The following is a 27,839-nucleotide window of genomic DNA, read 5'->3' as shown; positions in this document are numbered from 1 at the left end:
TATATGTAAGTAAATGTAAATTTATTTTATATATAAATCAACAATTTACAGAGAATACTTATATATTCAAGAAAACCTTGTTTCAAATGTTAAGCAATAACTAATGAAAAATGCAATATTGAATACTAAAGATACTCTAAAAAACCTTAATAATTGCATTAACACTTTAATTTCTCACATTTTTGGTCATACTCTAATTTTCTCCTAAGGAAGGTTGTTAAAATACAGACAACAAAAACATAAGTAATTGACGTGGTTAATGCAATTATTAAGGCTTTTCGAAGTGTCTTTGATGTTTAGTAGTAAGTTAAATATAATAATTGACATCAATTATTTAAAAATATTAAACTTTTAGATAGAATGTATAGTTTAATTTAGAAAAGCTTAATTTTTTCAAGATAAGTAAATAATAATTTTATATTACCTCTTAACTCCTGTCTTCCTTGTAAATCTAGTATCATCTAAAATAAAATCAATAAGCAGAATTTCTGCTTGAAGAGAATTATCAGTCATAATTTTTCCAGACAATGAAATAGTTTTCAGTTCAATATAAGACAATGCTTTCTTATTATTTCGTTTAGTAATGCCTTTATTCTGTAAATAAAAACAATTAAAAATCTTTAATATCCTGAAATTAATTAATGTGTAATAAGCAGTAACTCCTTAAACTAGGATTTATTGCAAGAAAACATCAAATAAAATAATGTATAACAGGATGCAATCTTAACATTCTTATATAAATTTCTATTAAAGTAAATTGACATAAAAATAACTTAATGTTTTAAATGGAACATTAAAAAAGGACAATTTAAAGATTCAAATATCAAGTATTCATATACTTCAAAAACTTTATAAGAAAAAAAAAGCATTGTAATAAACAAAAAAATTATTGAAGTGAAGTATATGAGTAATTTTAAAATGTAAGATTAATTTTTTCCTTTATCATCAATGAAAATTTAATAACTAAAGTTAAAATTAACATTACTAAAATCACAGTTAATAAAATGAAATTAATATGAAATTATTTGCATACAGTTAACTTGCTATCTGTTTCTAATTTTTAAAAGGAAAGTCAGTTCCAAAAATTGAATACAAAATCAGAATTATTGGCATCATGGTTTAAGATAGTCATAAAAATAAGATGGCTAAACTAATTTTAAATTGATTTTTTAGACATTCCAACTTATCCCCTCTAATAAGAAACCTTGTATTATCTTATATCTTTATATGTATAGCATTATATGAATTATTTTTCTTTATGGAATGTGTGTTTCTATAACAACCACATTCCAACTGAAATTTTTCTTAAAACAATTCATTAAATTTACACTGATTTTTTTTAGCTTCAATTCATTTAAATTTGATAAAATAAATTATTTCCAATTGTATGGCTCAGATTAAAGCAAACATGTTTTCTTTCTTTGTCTATCATTTTTGATAAATTACAGCTAGTAATATTATGAAATTTTTATTTATATCTGGAATGTCCTTTTAATATACAAGTCAATAAGACAAGAGTTTCCAGTAACTATAGTCTTATGTTTACTTGTCCTGTTTAATGTTCAGTTGGTAATCATCAATATATGCAAGTCTCAAAGTGATTATAATATGATTATACAGTAAAAATTGCTTAATTATTATGCTATTTATTTTTTTTAAAATGTCAAATTTAAGTTTCTTACCAGGTCTGAAATTCCTTCATATAATGAAAGTGAAATACTTTGTAACTCCAAGCCAAATATAATTCTATTATAAATTTTCTGAGGAATAAGTTTTGAAATTTCAATATCCTTTTTGGCAGCTATACAATGTAAAAAAATTGTATGATTACATGTAAATATCAATACTTAAACAAATTTCATTAAAAATTGTAACTATTTATTAAAAGCTTATTGATACAGGTGAAAGAAAGAAACGAAATGAAAAAAAAACCAAATTTTTCATTCACATAATTTGTTATACAGAAAATAAAAATATTTATGAAAACTTTATGTAGAAAATACAACTACTTTCATGTAAAACAAAACATGTAGAATATCTCATGTTTAAACTTTTTTAAAATTTCACATTACAACCAAATTAATAATAAATTATAGTAAATGATATTGTCTTCTACTTATAACTTCATTATTAAATATACAATATAATTATGAACAATATGAATAACCAAAACATTAATTTTGAGTACAGGTACTCCTCACTTTACGACAGAGTTCTGTTCCGACGACTACATTGTTAAGCGAATTGGTCGATAAGCGAGGAGCTTGCGCCAGGAATATAGGATCGTTGTAAAATCATACAAATTATGCAACAAACTTCAAATTTATTTATAAAAAGACTATTATAGTACGCTATTAGCCTATTATAGTACGCGAAAGCCTATTATAGTACGCTTAGTGCGCGTGTCACCATTTGCCACTGACCAACACTCAAGCTGAGAAAGGGGATTCCCCGAATTGCAGGTCGAAACTCGATTGGTCATAAGTGCGAGTGGTTGTTAAGCAGATAGGTCGTAAAGTGAGGAGTATCTCTACTATACAATTAAGATAATCAGTGTATTTGCCCATTTCTGACATAATATTAAATTTTCTAACAATTTTTAAAATAGAAAAACATTACATAATAGCAACTAATACATATACAAACATCTAAAAACCCGGATATATTAGCAATAAGCCAAACAATGTCCGGATTACATCGAGCTACTTTTCTGCAATTACTTTAAATTTTTAAATAATTTGTCATTAGAGGGAGGCACTAAGCACCATCTCTTATTAAATTTAATAATTATTATTCAATTAAATAATTTAAATAATTCTGACTCTAGTGACAAATTAATTAAAAATTATTTATAAATAGTTGCAAAAAGTAGCCCAATGTAATCCAGTAGTTGTTTGACTTATTACAGCAACTAATACTTGTTTAACAACCAATTAATATTAAAATTAAAAGCAATGTATCATCTTAAAATTGATACTGCAATGAGTAACCAAACCTTCAATATAAAATTTTCACTCAGTTATTTTTTCATAATACTTAAGATGATCAAAATAAATTAGTTATATTTATAGCTTAAATATTCTACTGTATTTGTAAAAATAAATTTGTAAGAAACATTTCATTATTTTCTCTATGAAATTATTTAGCATAAGTTAATAAAGCTATTTGGTATATTTTTTGAAGTTTCTTGGCTTTCTGAAAGTATATTTCAATGCCTTTATCTGTCAAAAATCAAAGAACAGCTTGCTATTTGATTCTGGTGCAGTCTTGTAAGGAGTTGAAGTCCAATTGTTATTTTATGTTTTGGGCGTTATTTTTAATTACAGTTATTTTCTTTTTGAGATTTTTTTTTAAGACAGAAACTCCTAAGAAACCTCCAAAATGTGCTAAATTCAAAAATAAAAATCTAAATATACTAATTTATATCAGTGACTGATCCCGTGACATGTGGACATGTAAATAGGACAATTCAGAGTTATACTGATAGACAGATAAAAGACGACATGCCCATTCAAATAGTGAGATGTAGCTCCCAACAGTGACCTTCATCGAAGCGAACTGTCTGGCATTCTTTGATAAGCAATCAGATCATAAGAAGAGTATTCTTTAAGTATTTTGGTAAAGATTTGATTGATTATATGAAAAAATTTCTTTCATTGATTGAATGTTTATTTTGTTTATAATTAATCTTGACTGATTTTTTTTGGAATATTTGAAATATATACTTATTACTAATTCTGGTTACAATCATTGTTATTTATATATAAGCAATCATCCAACTAAAGCCGAATATTAATCGAGCTAAAAATGACTACAATATTAATAATTAATAAGACAATTTGGCACTAGAGTTAGGCATTAGGCACCATCTCTTAATAAATTTAATAACTATAGTTTTAATAATTTAATTTAAATAATTTAGAAGTACTGAAAAAAATCTAAATTATTAAAATTATAATTATTAAATTTGTTAAAAGATGGTGCCTAACACCTAACTCTAGTGCCAAATTGTCTTATTAATTACTATTATTATAGCCATTTCTAGCCCGATTAATATTCAGCTTTAGTTGGATGATTGCTTTAAAATATATCAGATTTGATGATGATGATTATTTGTTTATATATAAATAATACTGTTGAATCTAAAAAATATTATTGTAGATTTTTACTTATATAATTGTTATTTTGGATCATTACATTTTGCTTCCCATTAAGTCCAGGCCTGGTACTTGATTTGAACCCTAAATTGTGTAACCCTGCCTTTTGTGTCATGCAATATGTTACAGTCTGATGCTGGCATCATCATTTTGTAAATCATACAATGAATGTAAATGACACCTAGTTGGGACAATTATTGGTACTAGTATTACTGTATACTCTTTCAATATCATTAGTCCAATCTTGTATATTGTTATTTTTTCTTTTGCAGTACTACTAACCTTATTGAATTTGCCTAATAGATATTTACTATTAGTTATACATTATGTCCCACAAATGATGTAGTTTAAGTAATGATAAAAAGATACAAAAATTAATTTGCAAGAATGAGTTTTAAAATAATCAAAACTAAATATTTACAAATGTTTTTAAAATTTTCTGTATTTTTTGTATCTATTTGAATTAAGAAAATTCCTAAGAAGTACTCTGATAATTATGTTGTAAGTTTCAGTTATTTCTTGAAAGTATGTAAGTTTAAGTAAAACAATTTTTTTTATGAGGTATTAAATTATAATTATATTATTTCATTATTATTTTGTAATTATATATTTTCTTTCAATTGACATGTGGCAATATTTATGCTGTGTGTTAAATTATTTGTTGTAAATAAATTCTTATGAACTTTGGTCATAAACTTTTTTAATAATCATTTAATGTAAGAAGTCATGATCAAAGATGATCAGAAGTCATGAAGATAAATCAAACTGATATATAGGTGCCTATGCTTCAAGCTATAATAAAAACATTATTCAAGCAAGAGAAAAGCTTGACTACATTTCTATGAAAAAAAGGAAGAAAATCAAGTTTAATGGTAGTACATTATTAGTAAATTTTATTTTTTTAAAATATCCATATTTTTAATATACCTGAAGATTCATCTTTAGCAGGTTTCGTTGAAGATGGGACAGATGGTGAAATTTCTGATAATGGCACAATCTGGATATCAAGTCCCTTCTCTGCAAGGTTTTCTGCTAACACTTTCATAACTGTACCATAATCTTCTTGACTAATAGTTACCTATATAATACATACATTTATATTAATTTTCATAATTACAAAAAGCAATTTAGAATTACTACATTTTGTAGTACAAATGTTTGGAGGATAATTCAATATTTTAACACTTTCCAATCTATAAATGAGTCTTGCTCGTTCACAATTTTAAACAATGTTTTAAGGGGTTAAACTCATACAAAATTAATGTAGGAAGTACATTTAATGGATAAATTATGAATAAATGATAATTCCAGGTTAGAAATACATAGTTCTGATTCCAAAACCAAAGAAAATAAATCTAATTTGAGCTCCAATGTAAATCTTATGCTATTATATCAAACTTCTTTAAAATGAAAAAAAATATTTTATTTTAATTTTCAAACATTTTTTCCTTTTAATGATCATTCTGTTAGTTGTTTCATGTTAACAAAAGTACAAAGAATCAAATTCCAAAATATCATGATATATTATTGATTCTTTTTCTATGAATTTTTGAAAATAGGCATATACCCCATGCAGACACCCCAGTCTGAATGGGCATACACAAGGGTAAATGCCCAGTTTGGAAAGTGTTAAAATTATGATTCAATATATTATTATAAAATGCAAGCTGTTAAAATACATTGAAAATCTTTAAGACAATGTAAATCATTTTTTTTAATTATTTTAAAATAATACATTATACAGAAATTTTTGTTTTGAAAAGGCACTGGTTATGCATTTTCTCAGATAAAAAATTTATAAGATCACTTCTCAAAATCTTTACTTTAATTTTTAATGATCTTGAATCAAATTATAGTCATACCCTAGTAACCAAAATCACATCATTTGTTGTAGTGGGAATCCAAATTCCAACAGCAACAAATGATGTTCTTTATTATCTTTAGTGAGATAACATAATTTAATACAACTAATATTACAAAAGCTTTAAAGCATATTTGCAAAAAATTCAAAAATCATGCAAGTAAAAATGGAAAGTAGGAAGCAACTTCCATTTTCAGTATTTGTTTTATCTGTTTCAGTGGCATTGTGCAGTTTGGAATTTTTTATCACAAAATTCCAGAGCAACTTTGCTTATTTTCATTGTTGTTCAATTTTCACATAAATATTTTAGTATAAAATGTACGGTACATACCAGTACTATCTACTACGTATTTAAAAAGAAATTTGTGTAATACTCACTATTAGATATTGTACATGAAGTACAAATGTAATCATTTACAATTCATAATAGGAAGTACTACCAATGAATCTTCTTGAAAAACCTTATAACTGGCAAGGGTATGCTCAAACCTTGTAAGCAAACGTTTTCGGATCCCTCTCTGGGTCCATCCTCAAGATGTTCTTTTTAACAAACAGTTATAATGAAGACCAGCTGTGTTTCAGATGAAAATTTGAATTATCGAATTCTGAAACTAACATGAACCGCGTGCCAACCAAATTCAAAAGTTTTTAAATGATTATGTAACGATCGCTTGTTACGTAGATGGCCAATGCAACTTTTAAATAACAATTTTTTCGCATGTGCTTCGTAACTCGCAGAAATGAGAAGTCCCAAACCAATACCACAGATCACTTTGCCACTTTACTCCGTCTCCTCCCTCTGTAGGAGGGCTTGCCACGCCAAGGATAACGTTACCTCGTCCCTAGAATTGATTGGTTGAGACGAGTGGAAGGCCTTGCATATTTCGATCTGTTCCAGCCATCTAAGGTGGTCTGTGTACGGCATGGTGACGAGGAGTTTGGTGTTCATGAAGTCTGCCGTGATTTCCAGTTCTGAAGCATATACGGATAGCGAGGTGTTGGCTCTGCCATGCCTAATGTCCTGCTAATGTTCCTTCCATCTAACACCTATTGCTCATTTCATGGCTCCAATGTAGAGTAATTCTCTATTAAATCTATGGTCCGTTAGAGGTACTGTGCACACTCCTGGTAGTTTGTCCATCGCCAGCCTATCCTTATCATTGTGTAGAAGTTGAAATATAGAGGGGCATTTCTGTGAGTTACGAAGCACATGTGAAAAAATTGTTATTTAATAGTTGCATTAGCCATCTACGTAACAAGCAATCGTTACATAATCATTTAAAAATTTTTGAATTTGGTTGGCACGCAATTTATGTTAGATTCGGAATTCGATAATTCAAATTTTCATCCAAAACACAGCTGGTCTTTGTTATAACCATGCGTTAAAAAGAACATAGCTTAAGGGTGGACCCAGAGAGGGATCCGAAAACGTTTGCTTACAAGGTTTAAGCATACCCTCGCTGGTTATAAGGTTTTTTTAAGAAGATTCATTGGTATTACCCTGGTGTGTGTAGATTATTTGTTATTCATAGGAAGTACTACACAAGCTGATTCATTGTATTACTATTTCCAAGCATATCATACAGCATATTGTGATGTATATGTTATGGTCAAAGCCCGAAATCAGTCAAAGTAAGAAGAGTCCGGCCAAATCAAGAAATGGCCAAAGTCGCTGTAAATTGACTGGCCAATGTCCAATCTTTTCTTGATTTTGGGATTTGACCAGCCAGTTTGCAAAATGGCATGGGGCAATCAGCGAAAGTCAGAAGAAAAAGTCACGAGCGGATTTTGGTGGGTCTATATAATTTTAAACTTTATATTGATTATTAATTAAAATTATCAAATTCAATTGTGTGTTATGCTTATTAATCATAGTAAATTATCAATCTCTACCATCATTTGTTATGACAAGATGAACTCTTATGACATTTCGAATTACACATCATTTGTTATTTTCACATTTGCAGCTATTTGTTGTGTGCTTACTAGTGGAATTGCATCGAGTGTAGTCAATCTGACAGGCCTTGGCTGCCTGTCAGATTGGGGAGATGTGACAGTTTGTAATGGTTTTTCTTCTCTGCCCATGGATTCCAGTGTGTGCAGTTTCTCATGCAGAATGGAAAACTCACTTCTGGAATACAGTTGTGTGAGGCTCTGAAATAGAACCAGAACCATATTTATAAATAAATTTTGTTTTTTTTTTTCCTTGAAAAAAAGAGAGAAAAAAGGAAAGTTTTTTATTTTGTAAAACCGATAAGAGAAGAAAGATGAAAATTTATGTCCATAAAAGGGCATGTTTAAAAGTAATTCATAGAAAAGTGAACTTCTCAAATTGAAACAATAGAATAATGTAAGTCCCAAGATCGACCATCTTCGATTGGGATTGTATGGACAAGCGACGTTGACTCATCCTGCAATCTGGGTTCCAATCTCGTTACACTAGGTAACAAGTGAAGACCAATTAAAAAGCAGAGGTGAGGAGGATCAACGAGTCAAAATGATTGATCTGAGACCCAAAAAAGTTTATAAAAATGACCAATTCAAGAACACGGTGAGCATCTCCACCAGACTTTCATACTTTGTGGCATCCTCTGTAGTGAAAATATTCTCCATTTCTCTGATGTTTAAACAATGCATATCTCTTGACATAAACTATTACACGACTGTGCCTCAGGGCCGTCCAGTTGTCAAACTGATCAAATGTTCAACCATTCAACTGCTCAGCACTGTCATACAGATATTCACATCATCCCATTCTCGAACAGAAGATACTGTTTTTGTAAGCATAATTTATACAATAAATCGGGAAAATTGTTTTGTGACTAGAGAGAGTTGTCTCTATCATCAACACTCCCATATACGCTTCAGAAGTGCTCAGATATCCTGCCGTTATGTACCGTTTGGCAACCTCACAGTTGTTTGAGAATACCATCACACCAGAAGCAAAAGATGTGCCACTGAACAGTCTTGTATCAGCACATCAAATTTTTGCCACAGATAACATGCCTCTTCACAAAATGGCTGGCCAAAGTAGCATATACACTGGTCATTTCAAGTACATCAGACCTTGGCCACACCTCTTGGCCAAAGTGCAAAATGGCCAGCAATTCGGGAACTGGCCGAACCTCAGGTTTTGGCCGTAACATATACAAATACAACCTTAGTAATAAACACTTAATGAATCCTAATGTATTCATTACATGTGTTAGTAAGGCAATTAGAGTTTGTAATGTTTTTAGCATTACAAGTATCCCTTGCTTGATGGAGTTTTGCTTAATGCAGGATTCGATTAACATGCAAAATTAAGTGTGGCAATCTCTTTAGATATGGGACAGAAGTTTTAATTAACTTGGCTTTACCAGCTGTCTTTGTTTAACTGTGGATAACGTATTTGATGAACATGATTTTGATATATGCAGTAGAATTAAGGGATTAATTAACCACATTAATCAAGAAATACCTGTGTATTAAACATGGATTGATTTGTAAGCAGGTTTTCTACAATGTTTTAGTGACATTTGAGGAATTGGGTTGGTCAGATAAACAAGTAAAATTTTTCCTGTTAAAAAAAATAATACAAAATACTTCCTGATATTTGGATCATTTTCATGAATGCATTCAATTCAGATAATAAAGTATGGCTGTACTGAACTAATCTTCAATTTAAAATGATTTGTTATTATTGAAATAGTAACTTAATTTTTTTTTATTTACCTCTACTCACAATTATTAAAAATAATAACTAGTATGTTTGTAATTTATACAAAATTTTAATATTAACTGTTACAAAACTGCAAATAATATTTTAAAATTTAGAATAGATGCACATTTTCATGAAAAATGCACTTTTAATTTAAAAAAAAATTGCAATAGATTTTGAATCATTTGCCAAAAATAGTTAATTTTTTTTAAGTCATTTTCATTTCATCAAAAAAAAATTTTTTTTAAAATTTTTTTTCTAATCAAGCATTATTATAATTTAATAAAAAATGATAATAAGTCACAGGAAATTATATTCTAAATGAAAATACAAATCACAATTTTATTCTACAAGTTTTCTTTTGTTCTATCCTTACAATACTGAAATTATTTCTGCATATCCTCGAAGAATTTTTATTTAAATTAATATTTTCATTTATAAAATTTTTTACAATTATCAATTATATGACTTTTGTATGTAGTAAAAATGAATAAAGAGTAAAAATAAAAATAATTTATTAAATTTCAAGTATTTATGTAAATATTTTCTAAAACAATAGTATTTATAATAGTTTAGAAAATAACAAATATAATGAAAAGTTAAAATTATTATTAAATAAAAGTTATGAAAAGTTAAAGTTTAATAATATTTTCAAGACGTAGTTCATCCAAACAGGGACCACCATTTATTTTTCTGTGCTTTAGACAATACAATCCTGGCGACCGACCTTTCCTTGTAGGCTACTAGCCACCAAAACGCTAAAAAGTCTGTTAAAAAACACACATTTTCCAATTAAAAAATAAAAATTTTTAAAAATATAAACCGATGATATACAAATGTCTTCATTGGCACCATCTAATCTTCATGGTGGTCCCTGTTTGAACGAACTATGTCTTGAAATTATTATTAAATCGAAAGAACCATCGGACGAAAGAATTACAGAAGTTATGGTTTTGTCAAATTCTTATAAACATTAAAGAAAAACATCTGTCAATCACAAATATTGGCAAAATTTTATCATGTGATTTTTATGTTCTATTGCAATACAGTAATTAAAATAAAAATAGGCTATGACTAGGACATAAAAAACTTTGAATTATTTAAATCTTTTGGAATTCTAATTTTAATTTTAGAATTATGAGATTAATGACTTTTTATATTACTAAAATATATATTCAAAACATCTAAGAGGTCAATAATTGTATAATTCTGTGTGTTTGTATCACATAATGATACATGTAAGATTTGTGTGTATACATGCACACACACACACATACAGTATACAAACCTTAAACAATATCTTAAAGTCATTAAGACATCAAGATATTAGAGATCATGTGATGACTTGATGAGTATGACACTTATGCTATAGATTACATTTGGTTTTGATTTATTAGATTTAATTCATTTCCTTTCCTTATATTATAATCTAATTTATATAATTATAAAGTTGAATAAATATTACATTGTTTCTTGTCTTTTAAAATATAGCTGCTATTAAAATTAAAAAATTTAATTTGAATTTCATGACTTTTGAACTTGATCTATAATCAAATATTTTAAATTAAAAATTTCTGATACATTTGATAAAAATTCTGACTACTTGAGAATTAAATTTTAAAAGAATTTTGAAATTTAAATGAAATAACTAAAATTAAATAAATTCTAACAATGATAAAAAGTATGAAATTTAATAATGAAATACTTACAGTTACAGCTTTCAATTTTCCAGACACATCAATTTCTGGTTTATCTTTATGCCAATTAAATGCAAGATTTCGAACCACACTTAAAGTGAATGTTAGAGGTTCCAGTAGTAAGCATTCAGCAGAAATGCTTTCATTTTGATATTCTATTATCGCTCTAAAAAACAGCAAAAGCATATTTTGTATTTTTAGAAATTAATTTTTACTTAAATTATTATTATTAATAATAATCATAAAGATTGTTTCAGATTTTGAAAAAAATTTTAGACATAGAATAGTATTTTTCTCTTAAAATCTTTTCAAAATTTTGAATGATGAACTTAATATTTACTATTAAAACAATTTTTAAAATAAATTGTTTTCAAATTTAGTATGACATTAAAATTTATGAAGTTGCAGTAACATTAATAATATATAAAGATATAGAACATCCTTGTACCATATATTCATAGATTGTCAATGCCTATTGGTCTATCCAGAGATCATGACAAAATCAAGTACAGTGGGTGATTGGTTAACAAACAGTTTGGTTAACGAACAAATCAGATAACGAACACTTTTGTGAAAGATTTTTATGTTTGGACAATGGACACCTCACAGAACAAACACAAGAAGAAGTGACATAAAGTAACAAATACCGATTGGTCTTTTCGTCTTCAGGCAACAATTTGAAACTTTTCGGAGCGCAGGAGACATCGACATCAACACTCATCTTGGTATATACTAATCGGATAGCATTTCTCTGAACTTTGAAACTCTCCCTCGTAATTCCAGACTTTTATTTTTCTGACAGAAACAATTCTTTTATAGTATTTGTGAGACTGTCAGGCAGACACTTGTTAAGTATTGCGTGAGTTTTTATTTTCGAAAGATGAGAGTACAGTAGCAAAGGTAGGGAGTGGACAGAAGATGCCTGATGTTGCTGGGCAGCAGCGCCGAATAAAGGGGCAGGCAAGCTGGGCGACTGCCTGGGGCGCCAAATTTTGAGGGGCGCCGATATAAAAATAAAATATTTTTTTACATTCATTATTTTTTTAGATTTTATAAATTAAAATTGATCATTTTTCATGAGACATCGATTTTTTTAGCAAGCAATAAATTGTTTTTTCTTTAATAATACCAAATAAAGGTCACAACGCTAATTATTTTATTATTGTCAACAGATATAAATAATATTACAATTATTCAAAGAAAACTATTTGTATAGTCAGAATTCATAACAACTAAAAAAAAAAAATTAATAGACAAAAACAAAAATTTACTAATTAAAATAATGAAACCTAAGAATTTTTATGGCTTTTATCACACAACATTGATGCAGACAAATGCTTTTTAATCTCTAAAAAGTTTATTTTTATTTATTTTAAAAAGATAATTTGTAATCAGTATCATGTATCACAACAATCTACTCAAAAAATGGACGAGATCAAATTTATAAATTACAAATATCAACAAAATTATGAATAGTCAAAGTGATACTGGCGCCAGTCATATGCCTTAATGGTTAAATAACTTTGTCTTTCTGTAAACTTTGCATTAACAACACTTGCCGTGCTTTAAATAAATATATTTTTTATACAGTTCTTTATTGTGTAATTTTGATTTTTTGCCTTTTTTTACTTTTTTTTTTAATTTGCAGTAAATTTGTATATTCTTGTATGAAAGGGTGCCAAATTTTGTTTTGCCCAGGGCGCTCAAAACCCTAGAACCAACCCTGCTGGGCAGTATGGCTTGAACAGGTCTACAGTAGGCCACAGTTCAATCTTATCTAAGAAAGATACTGTATAATCAAGAAGACTCAAGCAGCTTAAGGAGTAACAAAAATCACATCTGAGAAATAAAGAACATTGAAGAGCTCATAATGAAACCTGAAACTGATCTAATAACAGAAGAATGCCAAGAAACTCTGCAAGATATGTTTTCTTCCAAAAAAAAAAAAAAAGGATTAATGCCAACATCTGCTATTAAACATCTTTTGAAGAAGTGGGAGGATGTCAGAACAATGGTCTTAGAATGGCATCCAAACCAGGTTGAGGTTAATAGGTTTAGGGATCTCTACAATTATAATGCTATTAATTACTTCTGAAAACTCCTAAAGAAGAGAGAAAAGCAATCGATATTAGACAGATTCTTTAACCCCCACAAATGGAAAAAAAATGACTAATAAAAATGCAAGACTGTGTATATATGTATTTTTATTATTACATATAAATAAATGTAGTAACAAAGTATATATTTTTTATTTTTGGTTCTCCAGAATGAATTAATCAAATTCTCATAAAAACTATGGTAAATTGATAATCAGTTAATGAACAATTTGAATAGCAAACAAAGTCTTGTAATGGATTATGTTCATTAACCGATCACTCACTGTATTTCTGAATAGTAAAAACTGGCATGCCTATTTATCCCAAGCTAATACCAGCATGCCTGTTTAAATGAGGTAATACATCCCTCTCCAGAAGATGCATGGAAAAAACTGAACAATTTATGTCACATGATGTCTCATAGTTTTAATTCTAAAATTGTGAAACTGTCAGCATTACATCAGAAACTACAACTATGTTTAACTTCTGCATTTTATCTTCTTTCTAACAATATAAAACACTTGTGAAATGATGAAAGTGCTTTTTTTTTATGCTTATTATAATTTGATCCAAAAATGCAAAAAATAAACCATATAAAATTTCACAAACTCACTGTAAATTATCTTAATTTACACAAATTAATATCCCTTTGTGTAAAATTTAAGAGAAATGTGTTATATTTTAAGGTTGGGATAGAATTGTCAGTGCAGCCCACCCTAACTACTACTACTAATGCCAAAAACTCACTGTTTTATTGCACTGTAAACAAAAACTCTTCCAGGATGTAAGTCTGTCAAATTACAATGCCATTATTTTGATGTAATCAGAAGAATGTTTTCTTTAACATTTAATTAACAACTAGTTTCATTAGATCCAATTAATTTTTTTTTTTTAGTTACAGTTTAACCTGCATGATAGTAACACTTGGGTTTCCAGCATGCTAGTCTTCCCTAGTTATATAAAATGCTGGTAAATCTAAAATGCTGGTTGCAAAAATACAGCAACGCTTGTAGCAGAATTAAATGATATAAAAATAAAACTGTTATATGAATTATTATGGAAAGAGTAAAAGTGATATCAATACATTATGTAAGAAGTAATTAATTATTTTATAATAAATTCAAAATACTTAAGTAAACAAACAAAATCTCCATCTTATTATATTACTACATAACTATGAATATCTGCATTATCAATCACTGATGATTAACTCAACTAAAGTAATTAAATATAAAAAAAATGCTGGCAAGTTTATGTTGTTAAAATATAAAAATTTATTACCTTGATAGCTTAAGATCATGCAATTCTACAGTCATTTTTTCAAAAATTGCTGGAATTCCTAATTCATTTCTTTTCTCCCCCAATAAAAATTTATTATGAATTTTAATAATGCCAAGATCAACTACCAAAGAATTTGTTGATAATGAATTCTGAGGTATAACTATAACAGGTGCCTGAACACATACATCTAATGAAATTCTAGTTGCCTTTTCATAAGCCATTTCCATTCCTTGTTTTGCTACTTCTGCAGCTGCAACACTTGCTTCAGCAAGTTTTTCTTTTGCAATTTGAAAATTATCTGCAAAAGACTAAAGAAATTTACATATAAATAAAATCTATTTAAATTAAAACATTAAATTAGAACATCCTGTAAAATAGTTATAAATATACAAAAGGATAACTACTAATTAGAAACAAAATCCTTTAAATTTATCCTTGTATGATAATTTAAAAATATTGTCATTAATACATGAATAACTTATATTTTATCTTATGCATGTTAATTGAGACTGTTATAACTATTACATCAAACATCAACATTGTTTTCAAATGAATGTTAACATTTATTTTGAATTAATTATTAATAAGAAATAAATTTGTAATATATTTCTGAACAATAAATCTTATTTTTATATGAGACATTAAATTAATGAATGTCTTATTAAAAAATATTGATACAATACGTAAACCAAATATTACTGAATTGTTTTTAGCCTATTATAATGTTATATTTTAATTTCTTCATATTTTGTAGATAACCAATTTGTTTAAATATTTATCATAAAAATTTATGATTTTGATTTATGTACAGAATGTGTGCAAGAATGCATGATCATGACAGTATTGCATATTTAAAAAATGTAATGAAACTGAAAAAATAAAAGTTGAAATAAACTTTCCTAAGCCAAGCCCTACAGACAAAAGTTTTCTGAATCTACCTTAGAATAATAACTAACAAAAGAAAAATGTTTCTCAAACTCTTCAAGTTATCTATTTTAGTAAAAGAAACCATTTATTTAAAAATGTTACAGAATTGTGTGATATAGTTCTAAGTGTTAAACTTACTTGATAAGAATGGAATTTAAAAATTTTTTTAGTATTATGGAATTTATTGATGTTAAGAAATTATTAATGTGATAAATAATTTTTTTATTTAAAGAATGTGTTCCTAAAGAAAAGTCAGTAAAACTTAAAAGCTTATGGTTTATATATGTTACTGGCAAAACCCGATTTTACGTCAAACTAGTTTGGCATAAGTGCGTCAGGCCAAACTAGTTTAGAATTATTATTCAAGTCTATTAATGGTTAATTTAAGTTCATCATAAAACACAAATAAGTTCATTTTTAATTTTAGTTTGATTTTAAAAGTTATTTTTATTATTTCATTTGAATTTTTGAAAATATTTTCAAAAGTTAATTAATTTTAAAAGTGCATGGCTTAATAAAAAAATACAAATTGATAAGTACTGATTACCTTATTTTTATTTTATAGTTTTGTACAAGTGTTGTGTCACCTCTAACCAATACTGTTTTTGGTTAATGTTACCCTAGGTATCGAAGATGGCGGCTCGTCTCCGATTCCAGTGATCAGAAGACAGGAAACAGTGGGGACGCACGTTCTGACCTAACCTAACCTATTCTAATAATTTGGTTGCTAATAATTATGGTAATTTATTAGAATAGGTTAGGTTAGGTTAGAACGTGCGTCCCCACTGTTCCCTGTCTTTTGATTGCTGAAATCGGAGACGAGCCGCCATCTTTGATACCTAGGGTAACATCAACCCAGTTTTTTATAATTAAGTAAACTCTAATTGATTGCCTTTTAATTTTATTTTAACTATTAATATATTTAACTATTAATATACTTGAATAATAATTCTAAACTAGTTTGGCTGACACGCTTATGCCAAACTAGTTTGGCCTAGGCAAAACTAGTTTGGCGTAAAATCAGGTTTTGCCGGTAACATATATTTCATAAATAAGTGTTCAAATGAGAAGAAACTTTGGTAAGTTTGAGACAATTAAATTTCAAAAATTATTAGTTATCAAGTTACAAAATTTATAATGTTTTAGTTCATATAAATATATTGAAATGAATTTCCAAACATTAGAATGTTCCATTTCTCATTTTTGTTAAGTCTTCTGAAAACAAAATGTTGAATTTTAAAATAAATAATAGATTACATCAAAAAGTTAATCAGCTTTTTACTTCAAACATTTAGATTTAAAAAAGGTTTTGGGTTTAAAAACAATTTATGTAAGACGAAGTTTATGAAATTATATTTATATGCTATCATTTTATGTAGTTTATTTTTAATAAAGATTAATTTACCTATTTCAAAGATTTAGTTTAAACTATACTTAATAAACATCATCATTATAAACATACCAACAAAGACATGATGAATTTATTAATAAAGATGAATTTCAATCTTCCCAAAGATACTGACAATTTCATATCCATTGCTGACATATCAAAATATCCTTCATCATCAGTTGCAAAGTTATACATAACAACTTCAAGATCTAAAACTTCTTCATCAACAACAGAAAGAATCTAGAAATAAACAATTATTATAATTATTTTCTCTCAAATTTTTTGTCAATTACAAAACTTTACTTATTTTTGTTTCACAAAGTTCCATAAAAATCAGAAAAACGATCTAATTATTTTCTTGGAGTTAACAAAAAGGTAAAGATGTTGACTTTTCTTTGTTAAGTACAAAAAATCATCTTTAACAACTAATCAATAAAATGGTTTTATTTAAAATCAATTTGAAGTTTCACAAAACTAACAACAAATGAATATTACAAATAAACATTAGAAGCAAAACAATTTTATATTAGTTTCTTTTGTTATATTAATAATCTAAAAAAGATTTCAAAGATAAAAAATGAGGGAATGAATAAGTAATTGCCATACTAACTAATTAAAATTGAAGACAGTCTGTCAAACAGTCACCATTTATTCATTTTCATGTTCCAGAATATATTCCATAAATGCCTTTCCTTTCAGGCTACTTGGTTGCCATAAATTTTAAAATTTCCCTAAAATATGATTATACATATTATTTATATCATGTGCTCACAGTAAGTTTACAACTACTGACATCAACTTCATCAATCTACATGATGTGTTCTCAAGTTCACTATATCTTCAATCAGTCTCCAATATAATCTGGAATTAAGCAGGGCTTTGACATCTGCAATTGTGAGAGGTACTGTACTACATTAAAAGAAAATGCAAATGTTGTTCAATAGGTATCAATTGTAATTTTAAGTGTTGTTCTAATAGTTCTTGCAAAAATTATTAAGCTTGGCCATTGTTCTTACTTTACATATTTAATCATATATCCTGAACTACTACAAAATGAACAGGAAATGATCATGATGAATCATAGTATGGTGATAATACTGGAAAGCATTGTGGTAATTTTTTTGACAGTCTTGACATAAAGTTTGCATTTTTGCATTTTAAAAAATGCCAGAGTGAGTCTTGGCTCTTTATAAGCAGCCAAGATGCAAAATTTTTTGTTGTAGCTGTTTCTCTAAAGCCATAACACATTACGGCCATTTTTTCTACAATTTCAGTATCTTTAAACTTTAAGTGTAATGTATTCACAATTACTTTGGAGAAGGATAAATGGAAAATCTTTTATTAAAAGGGGTCACTACATAAAAATGATTGAAAAACATAATTTAAATTTATTTTTATAAAAAGTTATCATATATTTTTTCCATTTAAACATACATAAAATTCAACCATTCTTTCCTTATTTAAAGAACTTATGTTTCATCAAATTAACAACAGAATTCAAATTGAATTTGTTTTATTAACAAAAGTTTTTTGTTTTAAGTCCACCATACCAATGTACAGCATTCATATACAAATTATTATATTTTATTTTAGATAAAATGATATGAAAGTATTTCTTTTACCTTTCTATGAACTGCATCTGGCATGGAATCAGATATTAAAATTTCTTTCAGACAGGTCTTAACTGACGTCTTAGATTTTTGTAAAATAACATCAGTATCAATGCCTGTGAAAAAATTCAAAATTTAAATAGTAAAAAGTATATTTAATAAATTTGTTTATCATATTATATTACTTCAAACAATATTTAAAAAAAAAGCAAAGAAATAATAATTCAATTAGAACTGTAATATTTCATATTATTTTATAATATAAAATATCAATAACAACATCTATTCATTATCATCACTAACTCCCATAGAAACATGATACAACATATAAATGCTAATCTCATTCAGTAGTACACATTTTAATTTATAATTCAATAAAATGTTTTAGGTTTTTATCATCATCTCATTTCCAGATCTACTTCTACTAATTTTAAAATCAAACATGCATTCCAACCACTTATCAAAAACATTAATCCCCTCAGTTATTACATCTAATAAATTTAAAATGAAATTTTTTAAATCAAAATTAAAGTTTAAACTTTAACTTTTAAATCTTTAAATAAATCTTTGACGTGAAAAATTTGCAAAAAAGAAATTAAAATACATAAAAAATTACTAACCTGAAATTGTTATTGTTGTTAAATTATGTTTCATAGTACAGATAGTTAATCCAAATGATGAAAAATGAGCTTTTATTTTTAAATCAATTAGTTCTATTGCCTTTTTTGATTTTTTCCCTAGAAAAAAATTAACAATATTGTTTAGAATAAATAACTAACAGATTATTTATTTATAAAATAATTTATCACTATTTAACTGTAGAGTACAGAACAAGAGGCACTAATAATCATAATCATCATCAATAAATGACTAAGTTTTGATAATTCAAAACAATCATTTATTCAAAATACTTAAATGTTCATAAAACTATGTCATATAACTGTGAATAACATCATAACTCAGTAGCTGAAGTGATAAAGACATCAGTGCTATTCCAAGAACTTGGGTTTAAGTCTGAATCAAACCTCATGGGTTGTGGGATATGTTGGACTCTGACCCTTGCCATCCAGTCACTCCAATTGTGAGCCTGGCCACACCCATCACTTAGTACCCCACAAGACAAACTACAATATTAGGCTGAGATAAAATTACTTTTTAATGCAAAAACGTAATCATTCAAGTGCTTTTTAGCATCTTCAGGAGTCAATTTCATTTACTTCTTTTAGATCAGGGGTGGCTGACAAGTCGATCGCTTTACTTTATGTGTTGCACTTGTAACCGAATGTTGCGTTCAGTTACAAGTTGCCTGAACGTAACACGCAAACGCGACAGTATAAATGCAGTTATGACTCGACTCATAGAAAAATACAGCCATTTAACTTGAATATTTGGTACTGTCATACGGTAGCTTCTTTTCTTTAGTACAGGTATTAACAATATTATTACTATTTCTCCCATTATTATTAAGGTAATAAAATAAATTCCAAATCTGTCTTTATCTGTAGCTAATTTGAATTAATAAATATTGTTAATAATTACTCATGTTTTAATTCCCGTGGATGTGAGTTTTTTGGCCGGCTAAATAATTATGTTGTTTTTTACGTATGTAGATATACAGAGTGCTTCAGTACGACGTGCACTCCCGCAATTGATAGGTTAACAAAGAATAAATCTAAAAATCTTATATCATTCTTCCATGATAAATTTTCCTGGCCCACAAAAAATTGCGAAAGAAATCTTAAAATCAAATTATCAGCTGTACTGTACTTTTTCGTATTTACGAACACATAGTACCACAACTTATACATTGCAATTGATAAAAAAAATTAAATTATATTTTAAGTTACTAAAAATCTATCTTGAAAGGTACCGCCTGTACGGAATGAACTGGTAGCTGCAAATATCAAAAGTTGGGTCTGAAAATTTATTTTTTTATGAGCCTTATATCTCTAAAACTTAATAAGTGATTTAAAAAATAGAAAAATAGTTTTGAATATATTTTGCTTATCTATCCATAGCTCGCGGGAGTGCACCTCGTACTGAAATATAGTGTATAAACATAGTATGTATTACACACCTCCCCCTCTCCACTTAGACTATGCCTATGACAACAAGTCGATCGCAACACATTTTTAAGATAAAAAGTAGATCTTAGGTACACAAAAATTGGCCACCCCTGTTTTAGATGATTGTGTATTCTGAAAGTGCTTAAGCAATTTTTAAATTCTTGATTCAAAAAAGTATTTTATGCATTTCAGAAAATTCCTTTAAAGAAGAGAGTATTAACATGCTAATCTTATTATTATTTTTTAAATAATATTTAGAATAAAAATAAATTTAATAATTTATTTAAAATAAATAAATTTTTAACTTAAATTTTATTAATCAATTCATTAATTAAAAATTAACTTTTATAGTTTCAACTACTATGCATTTAATACATAGAAGAGAAAAAAATTAAAACTATCAAAACCAAATTTCCTTTATTAAAAATTAGTTAGAATTAACTGATGAAAATTTAGCAATTTTAGGTGGTTAAATAAATTTGTTGTAAAGTCAGTTTATCCTATAAATTTTAACAAACATTGGAACAAATATGGTCAACTGAACATTAATTTGCCCTAGTTCAAAATGTGCAACCCATTTTGAACTAGCCACATCAAAGAAACGGATGAGCCATGCTCTGAACAGCCCATTTTAGAAACATCAGATGAAAATGTAGATGAAATCAATAGTCTGATGAATTACTGAAAGTTTTGAAAGAAAAGTGGGAGGGAAACAGTCAAGATTTGTTCTTTCTGCAAAACATCTCTACCTTACAGTCTTCCAAACCATGCAGATAATCAAGGATTTGGTGTTCAAATTGTTGAATAATCCAGTCTATTAGAGCTTATCTCACCTCAGAACATAATCTCTTTGAAGCTTCAAAGAAATGCCTGAAAAGGATGAGATTTGCTTCTAATCAAAAAGTCATTGGGACTGCAGAGGATTGGTTCTGTTTGCATCATTAAAAAAATTGAAAGAACCATAATATGTTTGTAAAGAGGAAATTTATTAAATAAATTATACACAGTTCATCAAATTTCTGCTAAGAAATTTGATAAACTGAACTCATTTCTTCTAAGAAAAGTTCTGAACTTTTCAGCACCCCTCATACATTATATTTTATTATTATTCTATATAAATTTCTTAATTTCAATTAAAAAACAAATTAACTTTAAATAAATTCTGAGAAGTAACCTTTTCGTTTTTCTGGAGTCACATCTTTATATTCAGTATCTACTGTAGTAATTGCAGATTTTGTTTCCTCATGTTTGATTTTATTTGCATTCTCTTGAGCATTATTTGTTGTTAAAGATGCCATGAGATGATTACTGAAATCCAATAGAGACAACAATGCTTCCAAATGCACAATCAATTCAAGACTAGTAAAAGATATTGAAATAGATTGTAATGTGTTGTTATAAAGATTCTGAAAATCTGGTCCTTTTTTATCTGCCTGTAATGTAATAACAAATTTTTATAATTGAAATATAAATACATTTTATAATAATATAATTTTATTAAAAAAATTTCTACATATTAATTTAAATTTCAGTTTTTATGATATTTTTCTAAAATAGTTAAAAATGAACTATGAAAAATAAGTTTATTATGAAATATTAAAAATTAAATACATAAAATAAGGAATTTGTTAAGTTTTTTCATTTTTTAGAAATTTATTGTATTTTGTATTTGTTGTAATTTCTTCAAAACAAAATTTTTAACAAAACAACAAATACTCAATTTAATAATATCAAAATAATTATAATTACACATCTTACAGAAAACTAGGTTGCATTAAAGTCTTTATGCATGTTCTATGGACTCTAAACTAAATAGACATTCATTTATCTAAAATTAATTTTCCATAATCATTATGAATAAAAAGCCTTAGTATTATAAAGATATGATTATATACCTCAAATTTGACAAAATGTTTACATTGGATAGTAGTTACACCAAGTACTTCATAAATGTTACAACTGTACATTTTGCTCACATTAAAACTTACTTTAGTCTTTTTAAATTTTGATGCTAAAATTTCTGACTTAAACTTGTCTTATCTGAATTAAATTCTATTACATCATATGTATAGTCTAAATGCATTAAGCACATCATTTATTGGGTTGTTTAAACTCAATTTTTCAGATAAATATAAAAACTCTTCCTAAGGCTTTTTCTTAATACAACAATTGGCATTGACAAAAGAGGAGAAAAACTTGTTAATTTTACATGATAGTTGTATAATGAACAATATGATAAAAATTTTAATTCTGAAATATGATGAAACTGAAATTTAAGAACACTTATCAACTACTAAAGAATGAAAATACTATAAAGTTCAAAAATAAAATATAATTATTTTTGAACTGCAATCAATTGGTTAATTAATTAGATTTCTCTAATTTTCAATATGAACAATGTAAATGCATTTGCAACTAACACATGACAACACACACAAATAAACAATTAACATTAAATAGTAATTTTTAAATACTAACCATAAGATAATGTAAGACAAACCAATTTTCAAGTGATTCTGCCTGTTTATTTGCAAGGATGTATAATGGACTTCCGTCACATCCTAAGATAATTATTTAAAAAACAAATATATGTTATAAAATTGCATAATACTTTTACTTAATAAAAATTAATATGACAAATATTGTTGAAGTTTACAATGATAAACTTAAAAGTATTAGTTAGATATTTAAAATTTCATTTTAAAACAACTTTTGTTATTTTTAAAATTTATATCTATTTAAAATGATTTATTTGTTCTGAACAGCAATTCTCATATACATGTGGTCCCCTACTTAAAAACAGGTTAGATTTCTGAGGTTTTGTCATAAGTCTAAAACTAACCTAAAAAGAACATCTGTATGCAGAATAACCATTTATTGTTAGTGTTTGATCCTTTAATGTATTTAATAAAAAAACATTACACTCATTTAACCACTTGCTACCACTTATTAGTAGGTGTTTCAAATGCAGTTTTTTCACCTAATGCCCTTAGTTTTATAACATCCAGTTTAGTTTCCATGGTAATAGAGTAACATTTCTTGCATTTATCTCCATTACTAGATTTACTATTATGTTTAGGGATGCATTTTTGAAGCACTAATTATAAAAATTTCAAATAATAGCAAAAAAACACCATTACTCTAACTTTACCAACTTCAATGCCCCTTTATGAGCAGATAGGATCTAAGAATTCATACAAAAACAAAAAATGACAATACACAATAATAATAAGCCAATGTTAATTATTCATTAAAAATTTATTATTTATTACTGGCCATAGACTGACTTCAATGTCACCCCATGAATGGCAAATTCATGGGGTGGCATTGAAGTCAGCGAAATTTAAATTTTAGACGTACGGTCAAATTGTTCACAAGTCTGAAAGTTTGTAAGTAGGTGAGTACCTGAAGATAGTATGTAATTAAATCATTCCTATGTTACTAAAGTAATACAAACTTTAGCATTCTGCAAGGTTATGCTTAAACACACTAATAATTTATAAACAGCAAAAATGCTAACAGTAAAGATAATAATCTAAGATATAATTACTATGATTAATCTGTTAAGCCATGATCCAATTGCAATGGCTGTTCTTGTTGACTAGTAAAACTGGTGCAACTGCAACTAGAAACAAAATGTTTGTTCTACTCACACCAATTGCAAATGCACATCCAATCAACAAATGCCTTTGTGCCATGTCATACGATGGCAACATTGAAAATAGTTCATCATTGCAGAAAGTAAGAAAATTGATACTTTTACAGAATTGAAATTGATCAAGCTTATTCAGGCACATGAATGCCTGTGGGATTTTAATTTTCCATTTTATCGAAGATTTTATCTCTATTTTTGCTGGCACTAACAAAATGATCGCCTTTCTTTCTTTTATTCATTGCAGAAAATGAACTGCTTGCCATTTTAATAAGAAAAGTGGCTAAAATTCCATAAATACTCTGAAGTAGAACATAAAATGTCGGTAAACTCACAAAAGTAGTCAAAAACAAGCTACTGTATTTTTATTGGTTTATTATAGGGTTGTGTGTTTCCAAGTTGCAATGCCAGTAAACAATGTGTGACCACGAGAAAATGCATGTGATTCGTGCTTGTTGCAGTTGTGGTCACCTGTGCAGCTGGAAATTGCATTGTGTAACCATGGCTTTAGGCTTTTATTAGTTACACACATCTCCACTTCTTGTTTCATGATTGAAATCTTTCAGTAATGAATGTCACTATTGCTCTTATTGTAATTTTCTTTTACATTTGTCTACAAAAACTATTTTTCATCTTATACTGATCATTCTCAAAATAAATAAATATAAAATTTCAATACTACTCATAACATTTTTAGAAGTTTTTTGTTACAACATTCTGTTCCATTAATTGACGACTAATAATAATGAAACTTGGTTTCAGTAAAAAACTTTATTTTGTATTAAATTAGACAAGAAATTGATTTATTTTCATTTCGTTGTTTGATATTAGACATTTGAATATTGTCTATATATTATCCAAATTTCTTGAGAGTCCAAATAAATTATCTTTTAAATAGTACAAAAGAAAAATAAAGTTTAACATCTAGTAATGTAGTAATATCTATAATCATCAACTTTATCATATTTTTATAAAAAGGATCATTTATGTAATGCTAAAAATTATTTTTATACAATAAAATGTCTTAAATTCTCATTCAAATGTACACAATGTCCTTTAAATTAAGCAAATTTAAATATTAGTAAACATTTATGAAATAAAAGTTGTTTGGGATATGTTATTTACTTGATAAATAACTTGAATCTATACTTCATATCTGCTGAGATGTATTAAAACTCTTCCTCATAGCTTAAAGCCAGTCTAATTAATATATATTGTTGTGATAAAAGATTTCTTTATATATTACAAATGGTTATTATGTAGTAAACTTGAATTCAGATAGTATCTAGAAAACTTCAAAGCCATATTTTTTTTCATCATTTACTTAACAAAATAAATCTTTGTATATTTGTATATTAATATATATATATATATATTAATATACAAAGATTTATTTTGATTTATATATATCATATAAAGTAATATGTATAGTATAGTATGTATAATATATTATATATATTATACATACTATATTATTGATTTATATATATTATACAAAGATGTATTATAATATATTTGATATATGTATATCAAAAAGAGTGACTTTCTTTGATATATATATATATATCAGAGAAAGTCACTCTTTTTGCATAAATACTAAAGGAAAGTTATATATTTAACATTAAAAATGCTCGGTTTAACAAATGTTCATGAAAAAAACAGAAAAAATTGAATTATTGTTTCTGACATTACCATGGTTTTTTTTTAATAAAAAAGAGTCAGTTTTTCAGAATACATACAACAACTTATAAAAAAAATGCAATTTTCCTTAAAAATTTCTAACTCAAATAGATTTTTTTATAAGAATTTAAGCACTAACAATTTAACAGTTATTATCTGTACTTACTTTGAAATTCTTTATGATGAAGAAATATTCCTCCAAGATAAAGATCTACAGCTGTTTCAAAAGTTTTGATACACATGTTAGTTCCAAGACGTTTAAATGCAAATCGCAATAACTGTGTATCTTCAAGCTTTCCTTTTCGATAAAGATCAAGTCCCATCTAAATATAATATTTTTAATTTAAATTTTACAAATTTTGTGAATTTAAATACCATATTTCCTCAATTAAATCCCAGGATTTAATAAACATCAGTCTTCAAATAAATCCTGGAAATAGATATGCTTTTAAAAATAAAATTCCAGGTTGAAAAGCATGGGTAACATGTTACTGTACCATATAGTTTAGAACAGCAGGTAAAAAGTTTAACTAAAATTCTAAATCTTTTTAAATTGTTTAGAATCAGACAACACTTCTGTTCCAAAATGGTACCAGTTTTGGAAATAAAATTATAAATATTGTTGAAAAATAACAATAAGAAAGCTGTGATTGAGTTCGTAAGCCAAAAGCTTATCAGTCAAAGGGTAATTAGGAAAATTCAAATTAGAGATGATAGTGAAGATCCTAATTCTGAAAATGACATCAAAACAGTCATAAATGACAATGTAACAACTGAAACAGAAGATGCTGAATTGGATTAACTGTAAAAACAGTAATTATTTCAAAAGTACTGTAACCCATAATTACAGTCAATAAACTTTGATAGTTCCAAAAATACTTAAGGTATTTCTTTCAATTTTTACCCATACATTTGTTGCAAGGTAATAAACTGTAGCCTAGAAAAAAAACTGTATATATGTATATTTTAAAAATACTCTCCTGGGGTTAATAAAGGAACTATGATATTAATATTTTTAATGCAATTGCTATAGCAATACACTATAAAAGTTCACAAAACTATAACAAAACACAATTTAAATAAAAATCTCAAACTGGAAATATTTGCTATATCAAGTAGATAAACTTTTCTTTATTCCAGCCATTTATGATAACTCCTAAAAAAAAGTATTTTAAAATCACGTTATGGAATTAGCATTCCAACTAGAACACATTTGTTATCGACCTAAAGCAGGACAGTGACTGTCCTGCTTTAGGTCAAGTTGCTCATAAACATTTTTCATATGTTATTAAATCAAAAAGAAAAAGTTATCTACAAGGTAGCTTAAGAAGTTTCAGGAATTATGCTGAGTTAGTCAATTAAAGGCAATGAAAAAGGGAACATGTAATGCATGTCCTAGTTAAACATGTAAGGCAGTGTTTCCCAAAGTGTGGTACGTGTACCCCCAGGGGTACGGAAAGAGTTTAGTGGGGGTACAGGCTGCACTGTGCTTCGGCTGTTCCTGGTGCAACAAGCAGTTTACTTTTTTCGATTACGAACATAGAAAAATAATAAAAAACTTCGTTACTTCTTAGCGGTTTCGCCGGGTGCTGTGATTCTGTGTATTCCTCCACCTTATGACCAAGACAACAGTGTCACACAAAAACCTCCAGTATCTACACATTGAATTGTTACAATGTGCGCGTGTGTATTTTTAGTTTTTCTGCGATTTTTCTAACAGGA

At 27.2% G+C, this 27,839-nt stretch overlaps 1 protein-coding gene across 3 annotated transcripts in view; it reads right to left on the bottom strand.

Moving 5' to 3' along the window:
* Vps13 (vacuolar protein sorting 13C) overlaps window positions 1-27,839 on the bottom strand; it is a 273,667-nt gene that overhangs the window by 156,875 nt on the left and 88,953 nt on the right. For all 3 annotated transcript variants that reach the window (XM_067287043.1, XM_067287044.1, XM_067287045.1), the window contains exons 24-34: window positions 26,284-26,440; window positions 23,264-23,346; window positions 21,960-22,218; window positions 19,340-19,456; window positions 18,732-18,835; window positions 17,182-17,349; window positions 14,793-15,100; window positions 11,428-11,581; window positions 5,085-5,235; window positions 1,683-1,801; window positions 425-594 (exon numbers count right to left, since the gene is read on the bottom strand). In XM_067287043.1, the coding sequence (XP_067143144.1) occupies window positions 425-594; window positions 1,683-1,801; window positions 5,085-5,235; window positions 11,428-11,581; window positions 14,793-15,100; window positions 17,182-17,349; window positions 18,732-18,835; window positions 19,340-19,456; window positions 21,960-22,218; window positions 23,264-23,346; window positions 26,284-26,440 (1,790 nt within the window). The remainder of the gene's footprint in view (window positions 1-424; window positions 595-1,682; window positions 1,802-5,084; window positions 5,236-11,427; window positions 11,582-14,792; window positions 15,101-17,181; window positions 17,350-18,731; window positions 18,836-19,339; window positions 19,457-21,959; window positions 22,219-23,263; window positions 23,347-26,283; window positions 26,441-27,839) is intronic.

This window comes from Centruroides vittatus, unplaced genomic scaffold, assembly GCF_030686945.1.
Source record: "Centruroides vittatus isolate TY-2023 unplaced genomic scaffold, ASM3068694v2 scaffold_435, whole genome shotgun sequence".
In the NCBI taxonomy this organism is placed as follows: Eukaryota; Metazoa; Arthropoda; class Arachnida; order Scorpiones; family Buthidae; genus Centruroides; species Centruroides vittatus.
This window is presented reverse-complemented; position numbering and strand designations above follow the sequence as displayed.